The sequence below is a fragment of the Crocodylus porosus genome, unplaced genomic scaffold (assembly GCF_001723895.1).
Source record: "Crocodylus porosus isolate Cpor-Errol unplaced genomic scaffold, CroPor_comp1, whole genome shotgun sequence".
Classification (NCBI taxonomy): Eukaryota; Metazoa; Chordata; order Crocodylia; family Crocodylidae; genus Crocodylus; species Crocodylus porosus.
The window spans coordinates 23,687,156-23,712,364 of NW_017728949.1; the positions used below are offsets into that span (position 1 = coordinate 23,687,156).

Here is a 25,209-nt window from a genome sequence, read left to right on the forward strand (position 1 = left end):
GAGGGTCTTTAAGAGGAGGCTAGATGAACACCTTGCTGGGGTCGTTTGACCCCAGTACTCTTTCCTGCCATGGCAGGGGGTCAGACTCGATGATTTGCTCAGGTCCCTTCCAACCCTAGAAACTATGAAACTACGACATAGAGTGCACCCTCAGCAAGTTTTCAGATGATACCAAGCTGGGGGGAGTAGTGGATATGCTGGAGGGTAGAGCTAGGATTCAGAGTGACCTAGACATTTTGGAGGATTGGGCCAAAAGAAATTTCATGAGGTTCAGCAAGGACAAGTGCAAAGTCCTGCACTTAGGATGGAACAATCCCATGTATCAGTACAGGCTGGGGCTGACTGCCTGGGCAGCAGCCCTGCAGAGAAGGACCTGGGGATTACAGTGGACAATAAGCTGAATACAAGCCTACTATGTGCCCTTGTTGCCAAGAAGATTAATGGCATACTGGGCTGCTTTCGTAGGTGTGTTGCCAGTAGGTCAAGGGAAGTGATTATTCCCCTCGGTTCAGCACTGGTGAGGCCTCATCTGAAGTTCTGTGTTCAGTTTTGGGCCTCCCACTACAGAAATGCTATGGATAAATTGGAGAGTTCAGCAGAGAGCAACAACAGTGGTGAGGGGGTTGTGGGGCATGATTTATGAGGAAAGGCTGAGGGAACTGGGCTTATTTAGTCTAGAGAAGAGAAGACTGAGAGGGATTTAATAGCAGGCTTCAGCTATCTGAAGTGGGATTCGAAAGAGGATGGAGCTGTTTTAGTGGTGGAGATGACAGAACAAGCAGCAGTGGTCTCAAGTTGTAGCAAGGAAAGTTTAGGTTGGATATTAGGAAGAATTTTCTCACTAGGTGGGTAATATAACACTGGAACAGGTTACCCAGAGAGGTGGCAGAAGCTCCATCCTGGGATGTTTTCTAAATCCGGCTAGACAGCTTTGGTTGGGAAGATCTTGTTGGGAGTGGGTTTTCTTTGAGTAAGGGGTTGGATTAGGTGACCTCCTGAGGGCTCCTAACCATAATTTTCTATGATCCTATCACACGGGGCTCGCATGCAGCTCCAGGGACTCGCACGCCACTGGGGAGAAGCCCCACGTGATGGAGCTGGTGGCCCGGCCCCACTCCCTGCCGCCACATGCAGTTCTTGGGACTCCACCAGAAGTGAGAGGGAGCCCTGCTTCCTGCTTGCAGGCAGAGTCCAGGGAGGTTCACATGGCAATAGAGAGCAGGGTCAGGCTATGGCTCAGCACAACAGCTCCCTACACTGCCCAGATGAAATGGTTGGACTCTCAGCTGTGGCAGGCCCAGTGGATTTCCAGAGCTGTTCCTGCCCCATGCTGCAGGGAACAGCTGTACCAGTTCCAGCAAGTTTCAGGAACTGCATGTGGTGGCAAGGACTGGTGCTAAGTCAGCCTGTCTATATCACATGGGGTTCATATGCAGCTCTGGAGACTTGTGCGCCACCAGGGGGAAGACCCACTTGATACCTCCAGCTAGCTGGAGGCAGCCGCAACAGCATGCAGACTCCCTCCTTCCCTGGTTGCCTCCCTGCTAGTGACGGAAGAGAGGGGAGAGGAGAGGAGAGGAGCAGAGCTGAAAACAGAAATCTGCATGCTACTAATGCTGTCCCTGCCACAGCTGAGCTGCCTGCACAGTGGCTCTTCACATCTGCTAGCTGTAGCAATGTGATACTCGATTCTAAGACAAGGCTTTGCTTTCCCTGTGACGAATGGAGGAAAAGCCTTATCTTGGAATTGAGTAAATATAGTAGCAAAGAGATTTTCTATTTAAAATGTTCTTAGTTTAAAACAAATTATACACTTTGTAAGTGTTTATTCCCCTACATACAATTTTTATACTCTGTATTTTAAACACTTATAAAATACTTAACTTTTATGTCTTTACTTCCTTTATATTAAGAATTGCATATCTTTGTTCAGTTTTAATTTCTACATGCTGATGGTTTAACATTTGATACTATCATTGTTTGTTTTAGGATCTAGTATTATGCCAGCAGCTGGAACAATGTACTTGACTACTTCAACTGGATATCCTTATACTTATCACAATGGAGTGGCTTACTTTCACACTCCTGAAGTTGCTTCTGTTCCACAACCATGGTCTGTAAGTAACTTATTTTCACACATCTGAAAGATTATGAGTACTGCATGTATCTTGTAGCTAAATAGTACTCAACACCTGACCTGGCTTATGATGGCATGTCATCTGGCCTGCTGGGCTCTCCTTGGATCCAAAAATTTGGTGGTGGGGAAAGACTGGCAGCATTAATTGCCACTCCACTGCTGCCAAATTTGCAGACCCATAGTGAGCCCAGCAGGCTGGATAGGATGGCTCTGCATGCTAGATTGGACATGTGGGGCTTGGGTGGCACAGGGTCAAGCTGAGCCAAGGCAGCTTGGGGCCAATTATGGAGAACCAAGCTGATCTGGGCATGCGGGGGCTAGACCGAGGTGGCACAGGGACAGACCAACCTTGTGCACCAATCCTGTGAGAGATCTGGTCTGTGTACTGGCCCCACACCATTCATTTGGCCCATGAAGCCAAAATGTTCAGCACTACTGTTATAATTGCATAGCTGGACAGAGTGTGGATTATGGTATGTTTCTTTTTGCTTCTTCCTTGTATTCTTCATTTTTTTCTATTTTTTCCTCTCTTATTGTACAAAATAGTTAAAACTCTAAGGAGCATTAAATATAACTCTGAGATTTATTGCCTCTACATCGTGTTTGATGACTGCATGATATAGTGCAACGAACATGGAGGAGCTCTTTCTGGTGTATTTAGAAGAATTTGTGATTAACATTATAATTACAGGTTTCATTGCGTATATAAAATGAAACAGGCTACAGTGTTAGAAATGTTTTACTTTTGTTTTGATTGGGTGATTAACTTTTCACTTCCTTTGTCTTCACCTGTATCTTTCATATAGAATAAACAGGAAAAATACATAATTGTAGAATTGTTATGAAGAGTGTTAACTATCAGTAAGAGTAAAGTATTGGAAATTAAGACTACCAAGTTATAATGGATAACCAGAGGTTATCTGGTCAGAAGTTGGTCTTTGGTACTGTTTTGTGAATAAACCACAGTCTGTTGTGATGGTTTTTCACAGGTGTTTACCTATTTACCTGGGGTTGAACTCTTCTAAACATACTTCTTTATTTCTTTTGTAGGATAGGAGGAGTATTTTTAATTGTCTTTCCCAGAACTACTGCCTCTTCGGGATTTTGGCAGTGGTTTTTGTGTAATAGCCTGATTTTCAGCATCTAGAGGTCACACAAGGTACTATTTCTGCTTGAAGGAAACCCAGGGTGTTTATACATGTGTGCTGGGAGTGGGGCAGGCAGAGGGCTTTTAATTAGAGTGGCTCTGGGAGCCACTCTAATTATACACCTGGAGTGTCTTGTGTATTAGTGTCATTGTGGTGAAAAATAGTGGCCCCACTGTCATTTTTCAGCGCAGGGTCACTGATATACAAGACACTGGAGTCTGCTGGAGCATGGTAATTACTGCGCTCCAGTAGACTTGATTAAAGGAGTCTACTCCAAAGCTATAGAATTACAGCACGTCAGAGCAGCCTCGCTGTTCATGTATAGGCCCCCCCATATTCCTGAGACTTGCTTCACCTGTCAGCCATTCAAGCTGAGAGCCAGAAAAGACAGGAAGAACAGGCTTTGGCTCATTTGTGGTTCCTCCTTTGATGCATTTCTGATAGTCAGGTTGAGAGCCCTACTGTATACATTCCTTCTGAACGCTCTAATTACTGCAAAATGAGTCAGGACTGGGATGCACTTGTCTTGGTAGTCCTCAGGTGGCTGAAAAAGTTTTGCTATTAGGATCTTCTGTTACTCTTGATGTGAGATCTCACTCAGGAAGCTTCCATTATTTCTGGATATCTTAACCCAGGAAGGAGGGAAAATTCTTTATACATGTTTTCATTCCCTCCATTTTACAGCCTGGAGACTGCATGACTCACAGGTGGAATAAGAATGCTTAGCCATGGTCAAGAGAGACTCTTTTTTGCATAGGAAGAACTCAACTAGACATATTTACATGGCGAAATAGTGACAGTATCACCGTAAGGACTGACCCAAATTTCCTGCCAAAAGCTGTCAAATGTTTTGTTTGGGGACAGAAAGTTAACTTGTTGGGGTGTATCCTGAAGTCTTATTCCTCATGAACAGAGATTTCACTGCACTTGCTTGATATTAAAAGGACTCTGTCTGATTGCCTTCACAGGGCAAGCTGTTGAGAAACACTGTTGCTTTTTGTATCTGTTGTCAGAGATCTAAAGATGCAGCGATATCAGCTCAGAGGTTATCAAACTGAATTTTGTATAAAACTGTGCCACAAGACTACCAAAGTGCATCCACCATCAGTAATATGGACGCAGTCATTCTATTTTTATAGCATCCTTGTGTAATGTCCCTATAAGTGTTATCTGCACGGTAGCTCCATTCATATTTTCACTAAACCTTATACCATTGCATAAGCCTCCATGGAAGATGCCACTCTTGGCAGAACAGTCCTGTGTTGCTGTTTACCTATAACAGTGATGCTCAACCATAGCTAGGGACCTACCTAAACTGCAGCAAGACAAAGGGATTTCTGTAGGCCGCTTGCAGCATATGAAGCTAGTTTTGCAGTCTTTTTGTAGTGAGCCCCTTCCCCTTGCCACTGGTTGGCTGAGAAGTCCCAGCTGCCCTGTCCCTCATTGCTGATTGGCTGAGAGGCAAAAACCATGGCATAATTAAATAGCAAGGTCCATAGAATTATCAAATACACTAGCCAATTACCTGTCAAGAATGACTGGGGCTGGAGGGGTGGGGCTGGGATGGAGTGCTGCCACCTAACACCACATGCTGCCACTGGTCTGCCTCTTGCAGGAAGCGGGGTGAGGGAGCTGAGGCCGATGCTGCTGGCCTTGACTCTCCAACCCCTGTCCAGTCCTTGGCGCCACTTGCAGGGAGCAGGGTGGGGGAGCCAAGGCCAGTGCTGTTGGCCTTGGCTCCCCCACCCTCTGTCCAGTCCTCAACATGGCTTCGGAATCATGGCAGCACTCCCCCATGCTTAGAGCACTCTGGCTGTTTCTGTCAGCCAATCAGAGTGCAAATAAAGCATTACAGACAGACAGACAGACTTCAGGCTTTTATAATATTAGAATTACTGCATTGTTATAAAAGATTAAATTTAAATCTAAAATGAAATATATTATAAATTTATACACAATATGAATTGTAGCTGATATAATTTATTATTAGCATTCTACAAAAAGTTTAGTAATACTAAATAATGCTATCCTTAACAGAAACAATTGATGTTAGTTGTTAAATGCTAGCATGCAGCCTCTACTAGCAGCTGACATTCTCTGTCCTTGTAATCCATACTCTGAGATCCCATGTTCTGTATCCATTGAATTTGTTGGAATAGTTAGACGGTGTTCCAGAGACATGGAAACTGATTGGAAATAGATTGCCAAAACACAGTCATAGTCAAAAGCAACTGGCACTCTTTTTGACAAAGTTTGTGTAAGCAGCACATTCCTTGTCATGCTGTTTCTGCCATCCAGGGATTGATTTCAGTAGCTGAGGGCCAAAACTCGGAGAAGGCACCTGAGTGGGGTAAAAAATATGAACAGCACAGAAAAAGGAGTCAGCCGGTTGTTCAAACCATGGTGGTAGTAACTGATTGTACTTGTACTGATTCAGCTTTGCAGCTATTGCCTTGGACAGTTCTTCTCTCCACTGGTTTTCACTGACAGTTTGAAAGTTGTTGTGATGCCATGTCTTTGACTCGCCTTACCAAATACATCAGTTTCTTGTGTGCTTGGTGGAAAAAAGTTTGCTGACTTTCAAACCACATTAGAAGCTCCATGAACTGGATCGCATTTGCAGCCACAAACTTAACTTGATCCTCTGTGTTGCCCTGTCTTAAGAAATTGCATAGTTTAAGCATATACTGTGTGCCAGGTGTGATTTCAAGCTCCTTGCACACAAATTGCTGGTAGTACTTCATTTTCTCTGCGTGGTAATGAACTGAGTTGCTACAAATTCCATCTTGTAAGCACTGGGTGTGTTGGAAGTGACACAGTCACATATAGGTATCTGCTCTGATTGGTGATGGACTCCCTGTATTGAAGTTTATGACCTGGAAAATGTTTGAATGCTTTTTTAAAAAAGGAAACCAAGCTATCTACATTAGGAAAACCTATGTGCCAGATGTCACTTGCTAAAGAAAGGATGCGTGCATTGCAGGTGACAAGAATTGCATTGGGCATCATTCCATGGAGCACATCAGAGAAAGCTTTGCACATATACATTGCATTATCAGACAGAAATGCTGAGATTTTATTAAATTCTGAGCTGTAGTTTATGACAGCCTTCACTACAGCTTGTGCCACAATAGAAAAATTGACAGATACAGGTGAACCGACTCTATTTGAAAAACAGGTAGGTCACAGTCTGTCCAGCTCCCAGGTACAAATAAAATGTGCACAACATAGTTATCTTGGGCATCTGTTGCTTCATCTGCTATAATCAAATATAATCATATTCTGCCAATGCAGATTTTATAGGCTGAACATGCGAAGCAATTACTCCTGGTAGGTAATCCTAGCACAGCTTGTTTGCAGATAGGAAACTGCCAGCATTTAGATGCGTTTGTTCAAGTAGTCCCTTAATTTAGGGCTATCAGTTTTCTCCAGAGAAATGTTGGCAGCCATGAATGCCTCCACTAGTGTGAATGTAGCCTTTCTTCCTGTCAAATTGATTTTGGTAGTTCTTTTAAAGATTGAGGACATAGTCGCTTGTTTCTTCCTCTGACCTTCAGACTATGCAGCACCCTTTTGCTTTATATGCAATTTGGACTAAAAGCTGATCAGTGCTGTTTTTCCTTGACACAGCCAGAATCATGTTGCACGATCAACAAAACAAAACCACCATCTGCATGCAAGGTTCCTACATGATCCTGGGGTGAAATGTGTTTAGTTTTCTTGGATATCTTTTCACTCATCATCTTCAGACTGCAGCATTACTACAGCATTACACCTGGCTTATTAAAAAATGAATCTGAAACCCTTTTGCTTTCCTGACTGGTGCCTTCACTGGCTCTATGCTGCTATCTCGTTCTCTCACTAGCTCTTTCTCATACCATGTTCTCTATGGCTGCAGAGGTTCCCTCACTTTCTTTGGATTCTGGTAAGCTTGTATTTTTTCAGGTGATTCTGACCAAAATCATGGGAAACACCATTTTTCAAGGTAATCACAGAAATTGCTATTTTTTGTGGTTTCTGCACAAATCACAAAATCATTATTTAAGTAGGTCCCTAGCCATAGCACATTAGGGTGTCTTGGCATCCTTGGCCATTTGGGAGCCATGCAGTATCAGTACTGTTATGTGCAAACATCTGTACACAATTCACAAATAAGGGGTTTCAAATAAGAATCTATAGTATCAAAAACATTTAGACCTCTTGTCTTTCTGAATTCTTTGCAGCAGAAGAATAGTTCTATTATTTTTTCCATAGTCAGAAGCTAAGAGCTAATATTTTTTGAGGTGTGTCTTGCATTTAAGAAGGTTAAGAACCACTGCCCTGAAAGGACTCAGGCCTACTTTCTGGGTATATGGGCATTTAGAGTCACCCAGAAGTGACACTGTGTATATAGGCAATATATTGAAGAAGAAAATGAAATTACTTACCAGTAACAGGAGCTATTCAAGATTTTTTATCCACATACAAATTCAAAACCCACACTCTTCCTTGTAGTAGAAGGTGGTAATATAGGACTTGGCAGCTGAGAGAAAACTGAGGAGCAGGAAATGTGCACTTTGTCCCCTATGTGGAGATGCATAATGAGTGGTGAGAATTAATTGAGAATGTACTGGATAGGCACTACTAAGGCAAAAAGTCTCCAGTCAAAGTTTAGGGGCTTGAGACATGTCCACATATGCGTTCTCACTTCTGGGTATTACATGTGAAGAACTCCACTTACTGGTAAGTATTTTAGTTTAACTAAACAAAATGAGCCATACAGTATCAATTGCTGTTCCATAAGGTGAGCCCTTATACCAGCTGTCATACCAAGTCACCCCCAAAGAGGGCTTCAACATCTTGAACATATTGCCTGAGTTCCATCTCTAAGCTGAAAGAAGTTGGCTTCATTGTTAAGATTCATATCCACTATTGTGATGAATTTGTACAGTAGTATTAAGGAGCTTTCATAGATTCTTTTCCTGAAGTTGAGAGGGAAATAGAGCTGAATTTTACATCTCATCTCAACAGTATGACCCATGTTCCGGAGCATCTTTAGTATTCATAAAGGTCTCAGTTAGGTTTTGATAACAAAGAAGCTTCCCAATGTTACTCCTTTGTGTTGAATTGCTTGTTAATCAAGATCTTGACTATATCTCAAGCTTCAGTACCTGAAAACTGTACCTCCCAGTAACAAGGCATTGGTTTCTCTGGTGCCAGATGTCAGCTCCTTCTATTATCAATCCTGTAGGCTTTTATGCTGGTATATCCTTACATACACGTACTTACAATTACACTTTTACATCTACAGAAATGGAGAGATTTGAGGCTGTAGTGAGCCCAAATAGGTAAGAGTTTTTTCCAGAAAGTTCTGAGGTCACATAGCATGAGCTTCGTCTACACTATGGAATAAATTATTTCTTCCTTTTCTGAGGGTAAAGATACTGTATGTCTGATCTGTGAAAACAATTATAATCTGAAGTTTTTAATTTGTCAGAAATTCCAGCAACAAGACCAGAAACAATTTACTGAGTACTGACGAAACAAATCAGTCATATGAAAGAATCTGAATTCTATATAATCAGTTACATATTCACAATTGTTATAATCAATCATTTATTATGACACGATATGTATTAAAAAGGATAGGGTGTATGTATAACCTTCTGTGTTAAATTTAAGAAGCATGTTTTAATTAAAGTAACAATTCCTGAAATTACTGCATTAGGATTTCTAATTTACCTATCTTTTTTTTTTAAAGGCACGTTCTATTTCCAGTTCCCCTGTGATGGTAGCTCAACCTGTTTATCAACAACCTACATATCATTACCAGGTAACAATTTTGAATGGATAAATTTATTTTATTACTTAAGGATTCTTTCCAACGTTGTATACATCTTTCAGTACTTTCTCAAAACTAAGTTTTTAAAACCACTAGCTGAACAAGACTGTTAAAAGTTTACCAGGGTAACACCTAAAATAATTGTAAAAGGCGTGGTGGGTAATCCCTTCACTAGGATAAACTCTGATATTTTCTTTATGGTGGTGCTTGCCAATTGGCCTTATTGAGAAAAAAATAAAACCAAGCACAAATCAAATAAGGATAGAACTCAGTAACTTTTACAAATCAGTCATGCAGATTTTCACTGAAGTTAAAGATATTTGCACAAGAACTGACAGTACTAATTACTTTTTCTAAGCATGGGAGAAAAGTTCTCGGGAGTTTTTTCCTGGGTTTTGTTTTACGGATCACTTGTGACCTGGCTAAAATACGTTAAAAAGTAGGATTGAGATGAAATTTTAAAAATTCTTTAAAAAATAACAATAATGCATTATTTTTTTCTCTGGTTTACCGAAATAGTGTATTTTTATAAATGCATAAGATGACTTGGAAGCCCACGTATCATTTTCAGAAGTGGCTAACTAGGGGTGCACCAACAAAGATTTTTTTTGGCCGATACCAATGGATGATTCTTAACCAGCCATATCGGCAGATACTGATCTGATAGCTGATATGCAGCCCCGCAGCCTGGAGAGCAGCATCAGGCTGGTAAGTCTGTGGGGGAGGGAAGGCGCATGGGGTGGGGCAGATTGAGGCACCCAAGGTGAGGGAGGGAGTGAGGCTGGGGCAGGGGCAGGTGCCGCCCAGCCGGGGCACGGCAGGGTGTGGGATAGAGCTACAGGCGACTCATCTGGGAGGTGGGGGAACAGAGACTGGCTATTGGCCACTGCTTGCACCTCCGGGAAAGGCACAGGGGACATATGCCCCCCAGATTTGTGCTTGGGGCAAAGGCAGGCTGCCCGCTGCAGGCTCGGAGTCAAGGGCTATGCCAGCCTCTTCCTGGCAGGATGGCGGCTGGGCTGGGGCAGGCAGGAGCAGGGTGGATGGCAGCAGTGCTGGGGCAGGGGGACTTCAGGAGGAGCTATGGGGAATTTTTGGGGTGGTCATAGCCAACCCCATAACCCCCCACCCAGCACTGCCCACCACACCCCCACCCACCCGGCCCAGTGTCCCCATTGGGAAAAGGCCGGCAAAGTTCCTGGCTCTGAGTCTGCAGCAAGCAGCCTGCCTTCAGCCCATGCACATATCTGGGGGGCATGTGCCCCCATACCTCCCCTGGGGGTACATGCAGTGTCAGGGAGCCACAACCCCTCCCTGCTCCGTGCCCCCTGGATGGGCCGTCCGTGAATGTCCTGCTTTCTGCCCCATCCCAGCTGGGCAGCATCTGTCCCTGCCCCAGGCCCACTCCCTCCCTCACTGTGAGGGCCTCGATTCGCCCCTCCCTCCCACAAACACCCCTTCCCCCCACAAACTTACCTGCTGGACACTAGTTTCCAAGCTGCCAGGCTGCAGCGACATTTTTTGGTGAAATTATTGGCTATACCAGCCAAAAAAGGCCAATTGCCAATAATGTCAATTTTCCTTTTCTCGGTGCCAATCCAATACAGACCGACTATATTGGTGCATCTCTATGGCCAACCTATAAGCCCATCGAAAGGCAGTAGAACACATGGTCCAGATCTTCATAGTCATTTAGGCACCAAAGTCCCATAAAGTGCTTTTGTGCATCTGGAGCTAAGTTCAGATTTACTATGTTTTCTTGCGTACAACATTTCCTGGAATATAATACACACCTTTTTTTCCCCACCCCCATTCATTTTGCTTTTCAAAAACATCTTTCTCTGTAGTAAATAACTGAGTGGTGGCAGCCTGGGAGGCCTGTTCATTGTTCTGCTCCCTGTGGATGACTACAGAATTTACTTTTAGTTTTATCCAGTAAGTGGCAGAACCTGCTCTTACCATATTTCTCACATATAGTGTTCACACCAGTTTCCAGCAGCTGGTTTTTTGGGGGAAAGGTGTGTGTTGTATGCACAAATGTTATTAGATACTTTTGTAGTTTTCTATTTGTGCCCTTAGCAGTTCCTAATGTTATACAACTCTTTAATTTGAAAACAGTGTATTTGAAAGGTTTTTGAGCTTCAGTGTGGAAGTGTTTGAATTATGGAAGCAATATACTATCTTGTTTTTATAAATGTAGGCCCCGGCGCAGTGTCTTCCTGGGCAGTGGCAGTGGAGTGTTCCTCAGGTAAATCTAGTTTAAAATTGTAGCATTCGGTCATCATTTGTGACTGTTAATTTGAACACACTATATGCTTTTCCAGTTTTTTGTATCACTTGTACATATTTCAAAAGGTAAAATGAAATTTTCCAGGGCTGTTTGTAAGCAACCAGCCTAGTTAATATGTTGCATCTCACAAGTGTCCCAGTAGTATTCCCTGATATCAAGGAAAACATACAACATAAATTTTTAAAATATCAGATCTAATTATGGGGGTTCATCAATGAGGTGTTTTGAATTATTAAGGAAAGCATCAAGACAAACACTTTGTCACTTTGCCTATGGACCTAGTATCTTGGAACAGAAAGAAAGCTGTGAAATTTCTGGGGGTTGGCAGTAGCACCCTGCGGTCTGGTTGCCTAGATCCTTGAGCTAATGCCTCAGCTCTTCCAGACTCACTAGTCTACTTACTAGACTTCCTCCAGTGTCTTTCACATCAGCAGGGCCATCCCTGGCGGGGGCGTGAATTGGGATGACCACCCTGTGCTTTGGGGGGCTCCACTGAGCGGAGCTGCCACAGCGACTCCGCACTACCACCAGCTTCACATCCGGCCATTTGCAACCCCCGTCCCTGCCACCAGCTTCCTTGTGTCATGGAGCAGGACCCCACTCAGGCTGATTTGTCTCGGGCCCTGCACCCTGCTTGGGTCATCTCTGCACATCAATATGGTACAGCATGGCATGACTTCACTCTTAATATGCCCTAAAGCAGGGATGTCAGAGATACGGCCCGTGGGCCAGATCCAGTGCTGGCCCTTGGTCTCAAGTTGATCTGCATGCCTCATGGCACACATCAGACTAGCTCCATGCACAGTGCCCAGGACATGTGACGCACACAGTGCCCATCCCAGCTGGTCCAGGCTACATGTCACGTGGTGGCCACTCCATGACATGCTGCATGTGGCACCCACAGAGATCAGTCCAGGACCCTACCCACCCCACATGATAGATCTGGCACTTGCCAGTGCCTGCTCTAGCCAGTTCAGAACTGCACCACATGCAGTGCCCACTCTGATGGTCTGGGATGCAAACTGTATGCAGTGCCCACTCCAGCTAATTTGGAGCACATGCACCGTGCAGTATCTACCCTGGCCAGTCTAGGGCAGGCATCACATGCAACATAGTTCCCCAACTAGCTGGAATGGGTGCCATGAGGCATGGTTCTGGATTACATGCTGCATTCAGTGCAATCCTGGACTGGTTGGAGCAGGCACCATGTGTGACACAGTCTTGGACCAGCCTGAGTGAGCACTGAATCCGGTATGTGGAGGCAAGGTCTGTGGGCCTGATCTGGCCCGTAAGTCCAGCCCTGTGACACTTCAGGGCCATGGGGCCAGATGAGTTTGACACCCCTGCCCTAGAGAGTTCTAAATCAATGGAAAGCACACATGCTGCTAAACACCATTCACATCCACAGCTTCACTATCTCTTTGAACTCTGGATTTTCCAAGATCTTAAGGAGAGACATCTCTCTAGTTCTTTCATTTCTGTTGCTAAAATGGCTTCATTTGCTTAGGAAGCATGTTTGCTTTTTCTGTTCCTGCTCTTCTGTTGGGGATTTTTATCCAAGCCCTGTTAGCTTGTGGGTATAGTGGCTGGAAGCCCCCTACACCAGCAGTAAGGTGCAGTTGGAGCTAATGCACGAACCCACAATCACGCTTTCTGCCATACATCTGTGGCTTGGCGAGAGACGATTGTACATACACACGTGGTTTGGCAAAAGACAATGGATCATATGTTAGATATGGGGTTGCCAGTGTTTTGGGCAGAGTGCCAAAAATGCCTCCACCCTTAACTTGTAAGATGGTGTGCCAGCGGCAGTCAGCTGGGGAGATGTGAGGGACCTGTTCCTTGTTGTGGCAGTGCAGCCCTGGTCCCTTCTCTGAGGTGTGTGCACCAAGCAAAATGCCTTCACTTGCCATGCTCTGACACATTGCCTACCCCTACATTAGATCCCATTGCACCTTTATCTGCATGTGTAGAGGGGGGCTTATAGTCAAAGAGAGGACTTGTATACCGTGAATGTCACATCCAGACTTTCAGAGCTCACCAATAATATTACAGTAATGTCATAAAATCAGAAGGGGCAAATAAAGTCCTGTTCTCCCAAGGAACTTTTCTCTATGGAATAGTGGAGAAGCTTTTCAATGAAAGCTGTTCATATCAAAGGTTCATTGAACACAGTAACCAATTTGCCAAGCAGAAAACAAATACACCAATGCAAGTGGAATCTGAACAATGCCACTTTTTATCTGACCACACATATTTGAGATTCCCTCTTAAGGACTGTCTTACAGGACAGAAACTCCCTTTTCAAGGTGGAACTATTTCATGCAAAGACAAGCTGGCAATACTGGAACAGCTGACCATGTTACTATACGCTCTTCAGGGAGCACGAGAATTCTGGAATAGGACTTAATTTTGCAATGCTTTTGCTCTTCTAAGCAATATTGAAAACTGCCTGAATTGAGTTCATTTTGAGAAGTGTAAGATGTGCTTAAAGAATTGATTTTCTACTATAAACAGTTTATGGTTTTGTTACTTCATAAATCACTAAATATAAAAATCTCTTTCAGGCCTTATCTTTTGTTGGGATCAAGTAGCCTGGACTTTTGAACTGTGTACTATAACATAGACCTTAGCATAGGCACAGAGGTTTGTGCTAGTTGTTCGTGCAGGCTAAGGGACTTAATCTGCAAGTTTTTATGGCCTGGACCAATTCTAACTTCTTACACAGTTGTACAAACTTTTTTGTTTTTAAGGATTTATAAGGATGAATGTTTAGTTTAGCTCTATAAGTTTACCTACTGCCTTGTACACTAAGCAACATGGTTAAGTTCAATATATACAGGTTAGTGCTCATTTTACATCAGAAAGTTAGAATTAATATATTTATTACATTATATTACATGTTGTGAATGGGTCTATAAATTTGTTGTTGAGATATGAAACCAGATAGGAAACGAAGCCTTAACTCTTTATCAACACCTTCATAATACCATAAAACATTAACAGTGTGAGAACCTAAATGAACATAAACACCTAGATATTATAAATGAATGTTTTTTAATGTTTTGAAAATTATTTTATCTTTGAATAAATGCCACAACTGTATTTCAGGATTTCATGTTTCTGTTGTAGGAAGTCATGATATATTACAAATATACAAAGCCCTCTCTTCTGCCTTCACATATATCCACAGGATAAATTAAGAACTCCATTTGTTTTTGCAGTTAAAAAAAACTCAAAACTTTCAATTTACTTTTATAATGTATTTATAATGTTATTTTAAATGTGTATTCTGTTTATGGATTTAGAGTCTTAACTTTTTATATTTTATTTACATTTTTTAAAAGCACAGTAGTTCACTTTTATTATATTTAGAAGACTTATAAACCATATCTGGGATTAACATGATACAGCAGTCTCAAATTTACCCCAGACCAGATATAAACCATGGAGCTTTTTCAGGTTGGATCTGCAGGGCCAGCAGCAGAGGCAGCGCAAGCAGTGGGGGCCAGAGACTGTGGGCCAAACAGCTGCAGGGTAATCAGGGTTATGTCAGCACAGCCTTTGCTGTCCTTTCACTGCTGAAGGCCATGGTCAATAGAGTGTGTAGCCTGGGATTTGGCAGCAGGCCCTGCCGCTTGCTAGCTGCATCGCCAAATTTCCTGGCCCACAAGGAGATCCATGGGCCAGAGTCAGCTGCTCTGTGACCCAGATCTGGTCTCTCTACAAGCTGTTTGACACCCCTGTTTAAGTTAAAAATTTACACTTACATCTGAAAATTATTTACTCAATAGCCTTGCTGTAGCACGTAAGATAAGTAAAACTGAGTAATTAAAGGAAAAACTATTTCCCCTTTTTCATTTGTTGATTACATGCTTTTGACAGTACTTTTAGTAAAATTAATCTAATTATTTCCCATGTATAGTCAGTCCATCAGTTGCTTCCTTTTTTGTTAATGCACATCTTTCATATAGCAGAAAAGAAACACAATAAATAAAATATGACTGTGACAAGGAAAAATGGGAAGGGCACTCAGAAGCAAGTTTAATCTCTGAAGACTTGAAACGTTTAGGTGCCCAAATGTTAGTTTTCATTGTTTCTTTAAACCTTTTAATTTGTTGCTTTTTGCCTATGGCGTACAGAGTTCAGTAACCTAAATTAAACCTTGTCAATAAATCTAATGTGTAAATCATGGAATTTTATTAAATAACTTGTTTTATTTCAGTCTCCTGCCTCGTCGGCCTCATTCTTTTATCTGCATCCATCTGAAGTTATTTATCAGCCAGTAGAAATTTCACAGGATGGTGGATGCATGCCTCCTTCTCTATCTCTAATGGAAGCTGCTGTTCCTGAGGTATGTTTATTAAACATTTGCCTACAATTTATGTACAGTAGAAAATGAAACTTTTTCAGGTGACCTAGTTTAAACTCAATTTAAGCAAAAACAGTTCAATGTAACTGTGCCAGTTGTACTGCATAAATATAAGAATCCTTGAGCTTTTCCCGCCACATCCACATTTGTGTTATTTGAGCCATTTCAAACAAGTGTCATGAGTGCTCATCCACAGTTTCTGGCACAGCTTATAAATAGAAGTATTGAATTCCAAAATATTTTGAAAAGTTATCACCAGGGATCTGGGTTTTCCATTTGCCGTGGAAAACCGCAGATGTTCTCCTTTGAAGGAGAAAAACAAGAAATGGTGGGTTTCCCCTTGCAGGCTAGCAGAGTTCCAGCCTTCAAGGGGCTGCTTGGAGCTTGAGGGGGCAGGGGTACCACATGCATGTGTGCATGTGCTCATGCACTTGACAGTCAGGCAGGGTAGCGCAGAGCAGTTCCTTCCAGGTAAGTCTGTGGGGGTGGAGGAATGGGGGGGCCACAGGCAATGTCGGGGGAGCACAGCTAACACGTTGGGAGGAGCAGGGAGGAGTACCCCCTCCCCAGATCTCTGTGCCCACAGCAGGGTGAAGGACTACAGCCTGGCCAGACCAGCTCTGGGCAGGAGCCACCTCCACAACCCAGTGGACTGGACCCAGTGTGGGAGGGAGCACTGTGCCACCATGGCTGCCAAGGTGAGGATCCTGTTGCCCTCCTGGCAGCAGCAGGGAGAACATCTCCATGCCGCCTCACCTCACCTCACCCTGACAGCCGTGATGGCATGGCACTCCCTCCTGCTCCAAGTTCTGCTCCCTAGGCCACAGAGGCAACTCTTGCCTGGAACTGGTCCAGCCAGGCTGCACCTGTGCCCCATTGGGCACAGAAATCTGCAGGGATGGTGGGGGGAGGGGGAAGCACATACCCTCCCTGCATCACCTGTGCCCACACCGACCCCCTTCTCGCACACTGCGGGGCTTGGGTCTGGGGGCAAGGGACAGTAGGTCAGGAGTGAAAGACACCAGCAGAGCCAGAAGGCTGTAGGTTGGGAATGAGGGGCACTGACAGAGCTAGGGATTGTGGGTCATGAGCAAGGGGCATCAGCAGAGCTTTGGGGACTGTGGCTTGGGAATGAGGGGCAACAGTATATCAGGGCTGCTTAGTGCCACAAAGCAGTGGCAGAAACAGCTGCAGCTAGGGGTGGCTGGTGCCTCCTGAGTCTGGGGGAGCACAATTTGTGGGTGGGCCCAGGGGTGGGCCAAAAACCCAATATCCACTCCTATACTTCTGTACTGTGGCTTAGTGCTGTGCCGCCCCCCTGCCCTCCACAACACACACACCCTGCTGGTCTGCATGGCAAAAAAACTGCCCCATCCTAAGCAGTGCCAAGATGGGGGCCAATCTCGGGGGGGCATGTGGCCCCCCTATGAGTCACCTGTGGCTGCACCTGGACCCATATCCTTTTGAGTGAAGGGAGCAGGGGAGATCTGGTTTTCTATGATAAAAACAAAATCAAATGCCAAAATATATAGGTTATTTAGAATTTATTTGATTATAATGATTGAAGAAAAAGTCTACTAGAAAATTTATGACAGCAATTTGTTCTCTACTTTTCAATATTCAATTAAAAATAATAATTACCTACAACAATTTTTTTACTAAAATGTAGCTAAGGAAAAGTATACATTTTATCATGATAAAATACTAGAGAAAAATGTGGTTCAGTGTTGATTAAAAAGCATCCCCTATTAAATCAAATATGTTCTGGATGGGAAAAAAAGTAATAAATATCTGGAGTTGTTTGAGTTATCTTAGTCCACAGTTCTAAGGAATTTGAATTTACAAAAACATACAAATACAGAATTTGCTTTATAATATTTCTTAAAATAATTTGAAACCTTTGTTTTTATACTAGCCCTATTCTGATCATGGAATTCAAGCAACATATCATCAAGTTTATGCCCAAAGTGCCATAGCCATGCCAACATCTGTGATGCAGCCTGAGCCTGTAAAAGTAAGCTCTGTGGTTTTGTCATTTCTTTACTGTTAGCCTTTTATTATGTTAGGCAGTAATTAATGTGCGAGTTCGATGCCGAATTGTATAAGGACTGAATTAAGCACAGGCTCAGTCCTGGATGTTCAATTTAAAACTTTTATTGTTTCACAAAGCCATAAACTAAGGGGGTCTGTTGGTTCACGAGGTTCCCAAATCGAGCCCTTGCTTTCTAACCCGAAGGCTAGGTGCAGCTGCCCAATTCAGTAGTCTCAGAACTGGTCAACAGCTCATTTAAAAGGAGTCCCTTAATTTTTTAGGCAAAGATACAAAACTGTCCACACTCTGACAGTGAGGCATCTAACATAACTTTACTATTACTTATATATGATAACACATATACATATGTATTTCTAATTCTTACTTCTATTGGTTATTTAGTTAACTTATCTATATTATAATACCAGGTGATACGCTTTGTATTATAATTTTTACGCTGCTTATGTTAATTATTAATGACCTTTATGTTTCTTATGTTAATTCTCAATAACTTTTATTGTTTTATGTTAATTCTTATGTTTTGCTGTTTTAGCAGGTTTAAAAGGTCACGGCTTACATACTATGAGGTTGTTTTTCGTCATTGCGGTTTAGCCATGCAGTTTCCTGTTTTAACGATATAAGCTGCTTGCTTGCAATTTTTATCATTGTCCAAGGGTCAGAAGGTCAGCATTTTCATCTAAGGGTCAGAAGGTGATTACCAGAATGTCAATCGCTGACTCCTCAACCTCCTTGAAGCACTCTGGGAGTTTTAGTGCATTGTTCTTAATGCTAGGCCTTGCTTAGCATAAGCACTATCTCACAATTAATGAGTACAAAAATGTTGCCAAAAATTAAGTTATTTCTTTGAATCAATCTTTAACACAGGAGGTGTTGGGGCGCCCATCCTGTAGCTCCTCTGTTCGGATGATCTGTCAAATACTATTAGAAATTAAGGTATCAAATAAAGAAGAGCTGAAATTAAATTTATAAGGGCTAACATAGTACATAGACTGGATAGAAGATTTTTGAAGAAAAACAAGAATATAGTGGTATTATGAACTGCCAATAAAAATATCCAGCATTTCAGTAACATTAGCTACTATATCAGAAGACAGAGGGGTAGAATTATTTTACCTTCTGTGCACCTAAATGGCGGTTTTCCAGCTGTATAAGTGGCATTTTTGGTGCTTGTAATTTTCAGTTTTTGCCCTTAATACTCATGAAGTGTGGATGCATAAGCATATGTGTATATACCATGCATACTCAGTAGGCTACACACTGGCTGAGCAGGTTCTTTACCAGAGTGGGCAAAATATGGCCTGTGGGTCAGATTTGGCCCACCAAGGACTTTTGGCCCACGGCAAGTCCCTAGGCGCCACACAGCCCGGGCACCGCTGGGTAGCCCGGGCCATGATGCATGTGGCCAGTCACACCACTCCTGGGCACCCAGCAGGGCTGGACAGTGCTGTAGCCAGATTTGCTTCCAGGCAGCCTCCACAGCAGCAGCTCCTTCTGGCTGCATTGCTACTCTCTGCCACTGCTGCCATACCCAGCCCCAGCTCTGCTGCCTGGGCACCCTGGCCTGTCTGCCCTCCACCCACTGCCGGAGTGCCAGATGGAGTAGGCAGGTGGGGTCTCCATGGAGACTGGCCCAGGACCCATGCAGGCATGGCGCATGGCCAGTTGGATGGGATGAGTCAGTGGGTGGTTAGGAAGCAGTGCCCAGGAGCTGGATGGGGATGGGATCGGGATCAGGATTGGGATCACAGAGCAGTAACAGCATGGGGGTGGGGCCTGGGGCAGAGCCACGATCTGCTACCTGCATGTCCCTGGGATGGGCGCTGGTTCGACAGGCAGGGGTGAGACGTGGATTGTAGCTCTGTCATGGCCCCACACTGCCATCGCCCAGCGATCCCAATCCCAGCCCCACCCGCCTGTCCCGCTCCTGGATGCCAGTCCCTGCCCACCTGTGGTCCCATTCCATGCGCCCAGCTGAGTGTGGGGCAGAGCCATTTAGGGAGTTTTGGTGAGCTGCTGGAGGGATGGAAGGTACTGACCCAACCTTTGATGGCTCACCAAAACTCCCTAAGTGGCCCTCCAACCCAAATAATTGCTCACCCCTGCTCTATAGACACACACCCTGTGTATGTATGTAATTCACAAAGATGTTGCCAATCCAAAAACATGACTAGGGAGTGTTAGAGCTCATTCATTGCCCAAGAGCAGCTCACACAGCCTAAAGGATTCAAGAAGCCGTACTATTCCACCTGTGGAAAAGGGGAAGGAAATCTGTACCCTTGCTTAATCTCTGAAGTGAAGAGAGTGGTATAGGGTAAGCTGTCCAATGCACAGAAGGCCCTTTTTTGATTTCTAGACAGAGAAGAGGAACATGCTTCAAAGATTTTTACTAAAATAAAAAGCTTTCACCCTGAATGTATGCCTGGGAGTAAAAGACAGACACAAACCCAGCAGAACTCTGTCTAAGTTGCAAAGTCAAGAGGTGGTATTGACCGCAGATACAAGGTCATAGATCAAAGATAGAGTTCAGAGAAACCTGGTCCCTGCCTGTCTCACTCCCTTTTTCCCCCAGCTTTCACCTACCCCATATGGAGGTCTTGTGGAAGAAGGAATAACATAATTGAAACCAAGTATTCAGTAATAAATTTTAAAGAATTATACATGGTATGGATAATGAGTTACAGTTTTTCATATAGTTTTAGAAGCAAGTTAGATGGCATATAAATCTTTATGCTGTTCAGCATCAACTGCTAATGCTCTAGGGTTGGGAAGTAATTTGTCTTGTAGGCAAATTGTGTGTCAGTTATCCACTTGGAAGTTTCTTTCATCGTTTTCTGAAGTATCTGGGACAGTAAAGGATTTAGGTACCTAATACAGGTTATAGGTCAACTGAAGCACCTAAGAACAGAACTGAAATCCAGAAGACCCCTCTCATATACTGCCTAATCCTGGAGGCCTGTTTGACTTGAAAGTTCCCTAGGTTATTTAAAGTTCAGCTTCTATACATTCCTAGAACTGCTGCAGTCTGAACAGCTTGGTATGTGTCTGTCAGCTAAGCCTGATCAGGATCCAGACCATAAGTGGAGGATTGCTAAGTCTTCTAAGGGACCCAATTTGCTAGACATTCTCCAAAGGAGGCCTAACATACTAAAAGGACCAGGACCTTCACAAAATGCAATTATGGTCACTTTCTTTCAAAATGTAGCAGCATAAATGGTGGTAATGCCCACCTTTTATATAATATGTAGTAATTAAAGCACTCAGTCAGCAAATTGGACTCAGAGTCAACCTCAGGATATTCAAACCCACAGCTTCTACCTCCTAGGACAGTGCCCTGACAAATAGGCTGTTGGCTAGGCTAGGTGAAGATGCCCTCTTGAAGCTGTGCTGCTTTGCAGCAAGGAATTCAAGATTCATAGGGTTACAGAGGAAGAGCAGGAGAGGGTAACTGTCACTTGGTTAGTGTACTTACCTGAAAAGCCCTGGCATGAGTTCTGTGTTTAGGTTCTGCTGTGAGAAAAGTTCCTGTATTTTATTCAGTGACTTCTACTTCAAGATATTTTCTGTTATTGTTCTGTATTTGTTTCTTCATTGTTCTTGATTTCTTTTAAAGAGAAAATATCCTGGGGAAAAAATCTCTGTGTAACCTATACACACAATATATATTCAGCAGAGGGGGCTAGAGTATTAAATGTTGTGTTGAAATAAAATTGGGAGAGCTAGAATAAAAGAAGGCAATAGATGCTTAGTGTGAATTATACAATCAGTTGGTGTAAGAGTGATTTTTGTAGCCGTGATGGTCCAGAAATTATGCGAGATTTCTTACAGTGATAGCTTGTATTGGACCAACTATGTAGCTGGTCCAATAAAAGATACCACCCTAAAAAATCCTTGCCTCTCTCATGTAATCAAGAAATATCTGTTCCATCTCTACCTCACCTTTATTTTTTTATACTTTCATACATGTAATTCAGATGGGTAAAGTAAACTTAGATGTTTATATTTATTAGGTTCTGCAAAATCATCACTGCCCTAAAACCATTAAGTAACATGATGATGATAATCTGTTTCACCTCCTACTTTCTACTAGCATGCAGAACTAAAGATATTGATTTCTGTGATTTTCATAACATAGGAAATAAGCATATTTTTACTTTATCCAATGAATGCAAATCATTCTAAAATTACATTCATTTGTTTCTTTAAAAAAATTGTTAGTATTTATAATAAAGTTCAGCTGTTAGGTTAATTTCTAGATGAGATAGATGCCATCAGGTGTAATCGCATATCCCTGTTTAGAGTAACAGATGTCTGTGTCCTCAAACAGTTGTTGTGGGAGGATTTTTCCCTTCTTACACTGATGGTAAGAGAGAATTTTAGTATGGCTAATATGCAATTCTCAATTTTTCATCTTGTAAGCAGTAAGTTATTTTTAATTCAGTTTTTCCCTGCTTCTATAGGAATATTTTCTACGCTACATGTAATTTTTCTCTAGTTTTGTTATGTGGATTTTTGTTTGACTGTTTTGGGGAAAGGGGGCAAAGATTTTTTTGGGTGGGGGTTGCGTAGAAGATGCCATTTTGGCAGTGAATATGAGCAATTCCTTTTTTTCTTAGAGTAGCCTGTACTGTCTGTGAGGGCAGAGCTATGCAAATATAACTTTCTTAATCCTTCATTTTGAGTCATTTTCTCTCTGCTTCCTCATTACTTTTGTTATTTTTTTCTTAACACTTTCCATTTTTCACATCTTTTGTGCTAATTAGGATCCCAGGATTGAACCTGTAGTCAGTTCAGCTCACTGTTGGTTTCAGAAGTTTCTAGTATTCCTAATAAGCTACATAAATCTCTAGTTCATTTAGTTTATAAAATTGAGCTTGTATTGACAACTTTGATCTGATTTTATTTTTTGACCCAGCAGGTCTGGAAGGTTTTTCTTTATTTACCTTACCCACCCATAATACTCAGATTTTGAGCGAGAGTATGTTATGAGTTTACCATCCAGTGCATTTTATAAACTTATACTATATGTGTGTTCTTATGTTGCATCAGTCATTATGGAACATAGATATATGATATAGGAGTTAAAAAGAACAAAATTGGATGTGATGGATGGTAAAATGGAGAAAATTCTAAGCCAAAACCTTTGAAAATAGATTGTTTCTTGCCTCTTGTAGAACTACAGTAGGAACATATAGGAAGAGCTCTGCAGCTGAAAGTCTGTGGCATAGAATGAAAGGTAATGCAGAACTAACTAGCACCCAAGTAATTCAGGGTTTTATAAATAACTGAGGTCTTAAAAGTGGATTGAGAGTCCGTTTTGAGAATTAGGCTCATGTTTTGTCTGCTTTGCTGGCAGTGTAGGCCAGGGGCGAGCAATGATTTGGGGAGGGCCACTTAAGGAGTTTTGGTGAACTGTCACAGGCCAGATCAGCAGCACTCCCCACCCACCCAACTGCTCAAAAAAACTTCTTAAGTGGCTCTGCCCCATGCTTAGTTGGGCAGATAGTATGGAGCAGGGATCAGGATCACTGGGCAGTAACAGTGTGAGGAAGGGCCTGGGGCAGAGCTGCCTTCTGCTGCCCACATGCCCCTGACTGTGGAGCCAATACGCATTGCAGGGACCTACAGACAACAGTTCTGCCCTGGGCCCTAGCCCTATGTTGTTCCCACCCCCATATCACAATCCCAACGCCACCTGCCTGTCCTGCTCCTGGAGACCACTCCCTGTCTGCTCATGACCCCATCCTATCCACCCAGGCATGTGCCCTGTCTGCGCAGGTCCTGGGCCAGTCTCCAGAGACCTTACCTGTTGGCTCTGTCCAGTGTTTCTGGCTGTAGGTGCAGTTTGGATGGGCTGGGGGCCTGGCAAGGGACTGGGTCTGGTGCAGGGACTACCTGAAAATGAGTCCAGCCATTACACTGCTCCAGCCCCAGCCCTAGCCCTACCGTGTGCCTGGGGCTGATGGGACCAGCCACACATGCCATGGCCCGGGCTGTCCCCCATGCCTGAGCTGGGCAGGGCTAAGAAGTGACCCCCCACAGGCTGGATTGAATCCTTTTGTGAACCAGATATAGCTCATAGCGTGTATTTTATCTACCCCTGGTGTAGGCAGTGTTCTGCACCATAGGACTTTCTTGTAACTTTCAACAACATTGAGCATATTACAGTTACATATTGTAGAGGAGGCAAAGGAATGGTAACTATTGAACTCTTTATGAGAGAATAAATGCTGCAATTTGAGTAAAAAATGACAAAATATTCCCTTTTGTGTTGTCCTTGATGTATGAGTATGTAGATATAATGATGTACATTGAAACTGTAAGTGAATTATAAGGGTAACCTTAATTTTGGTATTTCTCAACTTTTGAGAGTTGACTTTGCAACTTCAATAGAATAGTTTTAATGTAATTGTTATAAGTAATTCTGTAATGATCCTAACACTCCACTCCTCCAAAGAAAAAGAAGTTTCATTGTGGATAACTTATTTGACCCCTCCCACATCTAAGTATTTATTATAAAGAACATTAAATGCAAGTGATCTTGTGTCTTAAAGTGCTTGAAGAAGATGAGTATGCAAGAGTAGTTCTGTTTTTCAGATACTATAGCCTGGCAATATAGGTTTGACATTCATTCTCAAAGTTAATATTGTTTGAGGGATGAGACTTATGTCTGCGCTCCTGAAAATCAAGCTGTATTTCAGACTATTAGAAGTGATCTTGTATGTCATCTCAGATCTCCAGTTGTCTTATCTGTAAAATGGAGAATAATACTTGAGGGTTCTAAAGTAGAGATCTGGGGTCTCATTCAGTAGTAACAGTTGTGAAGTATACAAAATTGTTAACACTTTTCATTCCATGAGGGGAAAGCAGAATTCATCATTTTTTTGGCTCTAAGCCCAAAGCATTAGGCCAAAAGGTATTTCATTGATAGGTTGAAAGAACATCTGTCTTCCTTTTCTTCTGAATATTTAGCACCGAATAGTTATGTGATATATATTGTATGTCTGGGAGGGAAACAAAAACTAATCAGAAGGGATAGGCAAAGATGTGCCAAGGTGGAAGAAGATTGCACAAAATAAGAAGAGATGCAACACTTGAACTAAAAGTGGTTATAGACCCTCAAGGCATGTGAGATCAGAGAGAAAGATACTGTATGTCTGTGATTAAGGATGTTTTGTGAGTCCTAGAAGCATGAACCATGAGGTTGCAATGTTCAAAAAACAATGCAATATTTCTTAAACAGTTTTTCAAAGGTCTAGGGTAGTTTTCTGAAATGTGCAGGATGTTCCTGTTAGAAGGTTGTTTTTTTCCTTGAGGTTGTAGGTATTACTCCCTCTACTTTCCAGTTAGCTGCAGAGAAATAATAATTCAATGTCAGTTGCTGAGAGAAG

At 42.7% G+C, this 25,209-nt stretch overlaps 1 protein-coding gene across 1 annotated transcript in view; it reads left to right on the forward strand.

Annotated features, from left to right (window-relative positions):
* Positions 1-25,209, forward strand: part of BOLL (boule homolog, RNA binding protein) — a 94,045-nt gene that overhangs the window by 44,358 nt on the left and 24,478 nt on the right. The window contains exons 6-10 of the mRNA XM_019554583.1: positions 1,990-2,117; positions 9,026-9,097; positions 11,307-11,354; positions 15,622-15,750; positions 17,684-17,782. Of these exons, the coding sequence (XP_019410128.1) occupies positions 1,990-2,117; positions 9,026-9,097; positions 11,307-11,354; positions 15,622-15,750; positions 17,684-17,782 (476 nt within the window). The remainder of the gene's footprint in view (positions 1-1,989; positions 2,118-9,025; positions 9,098-11,306; positions 11,355-15,621; positions 15,751-17,683; positions 17,783-25,209) is intronic.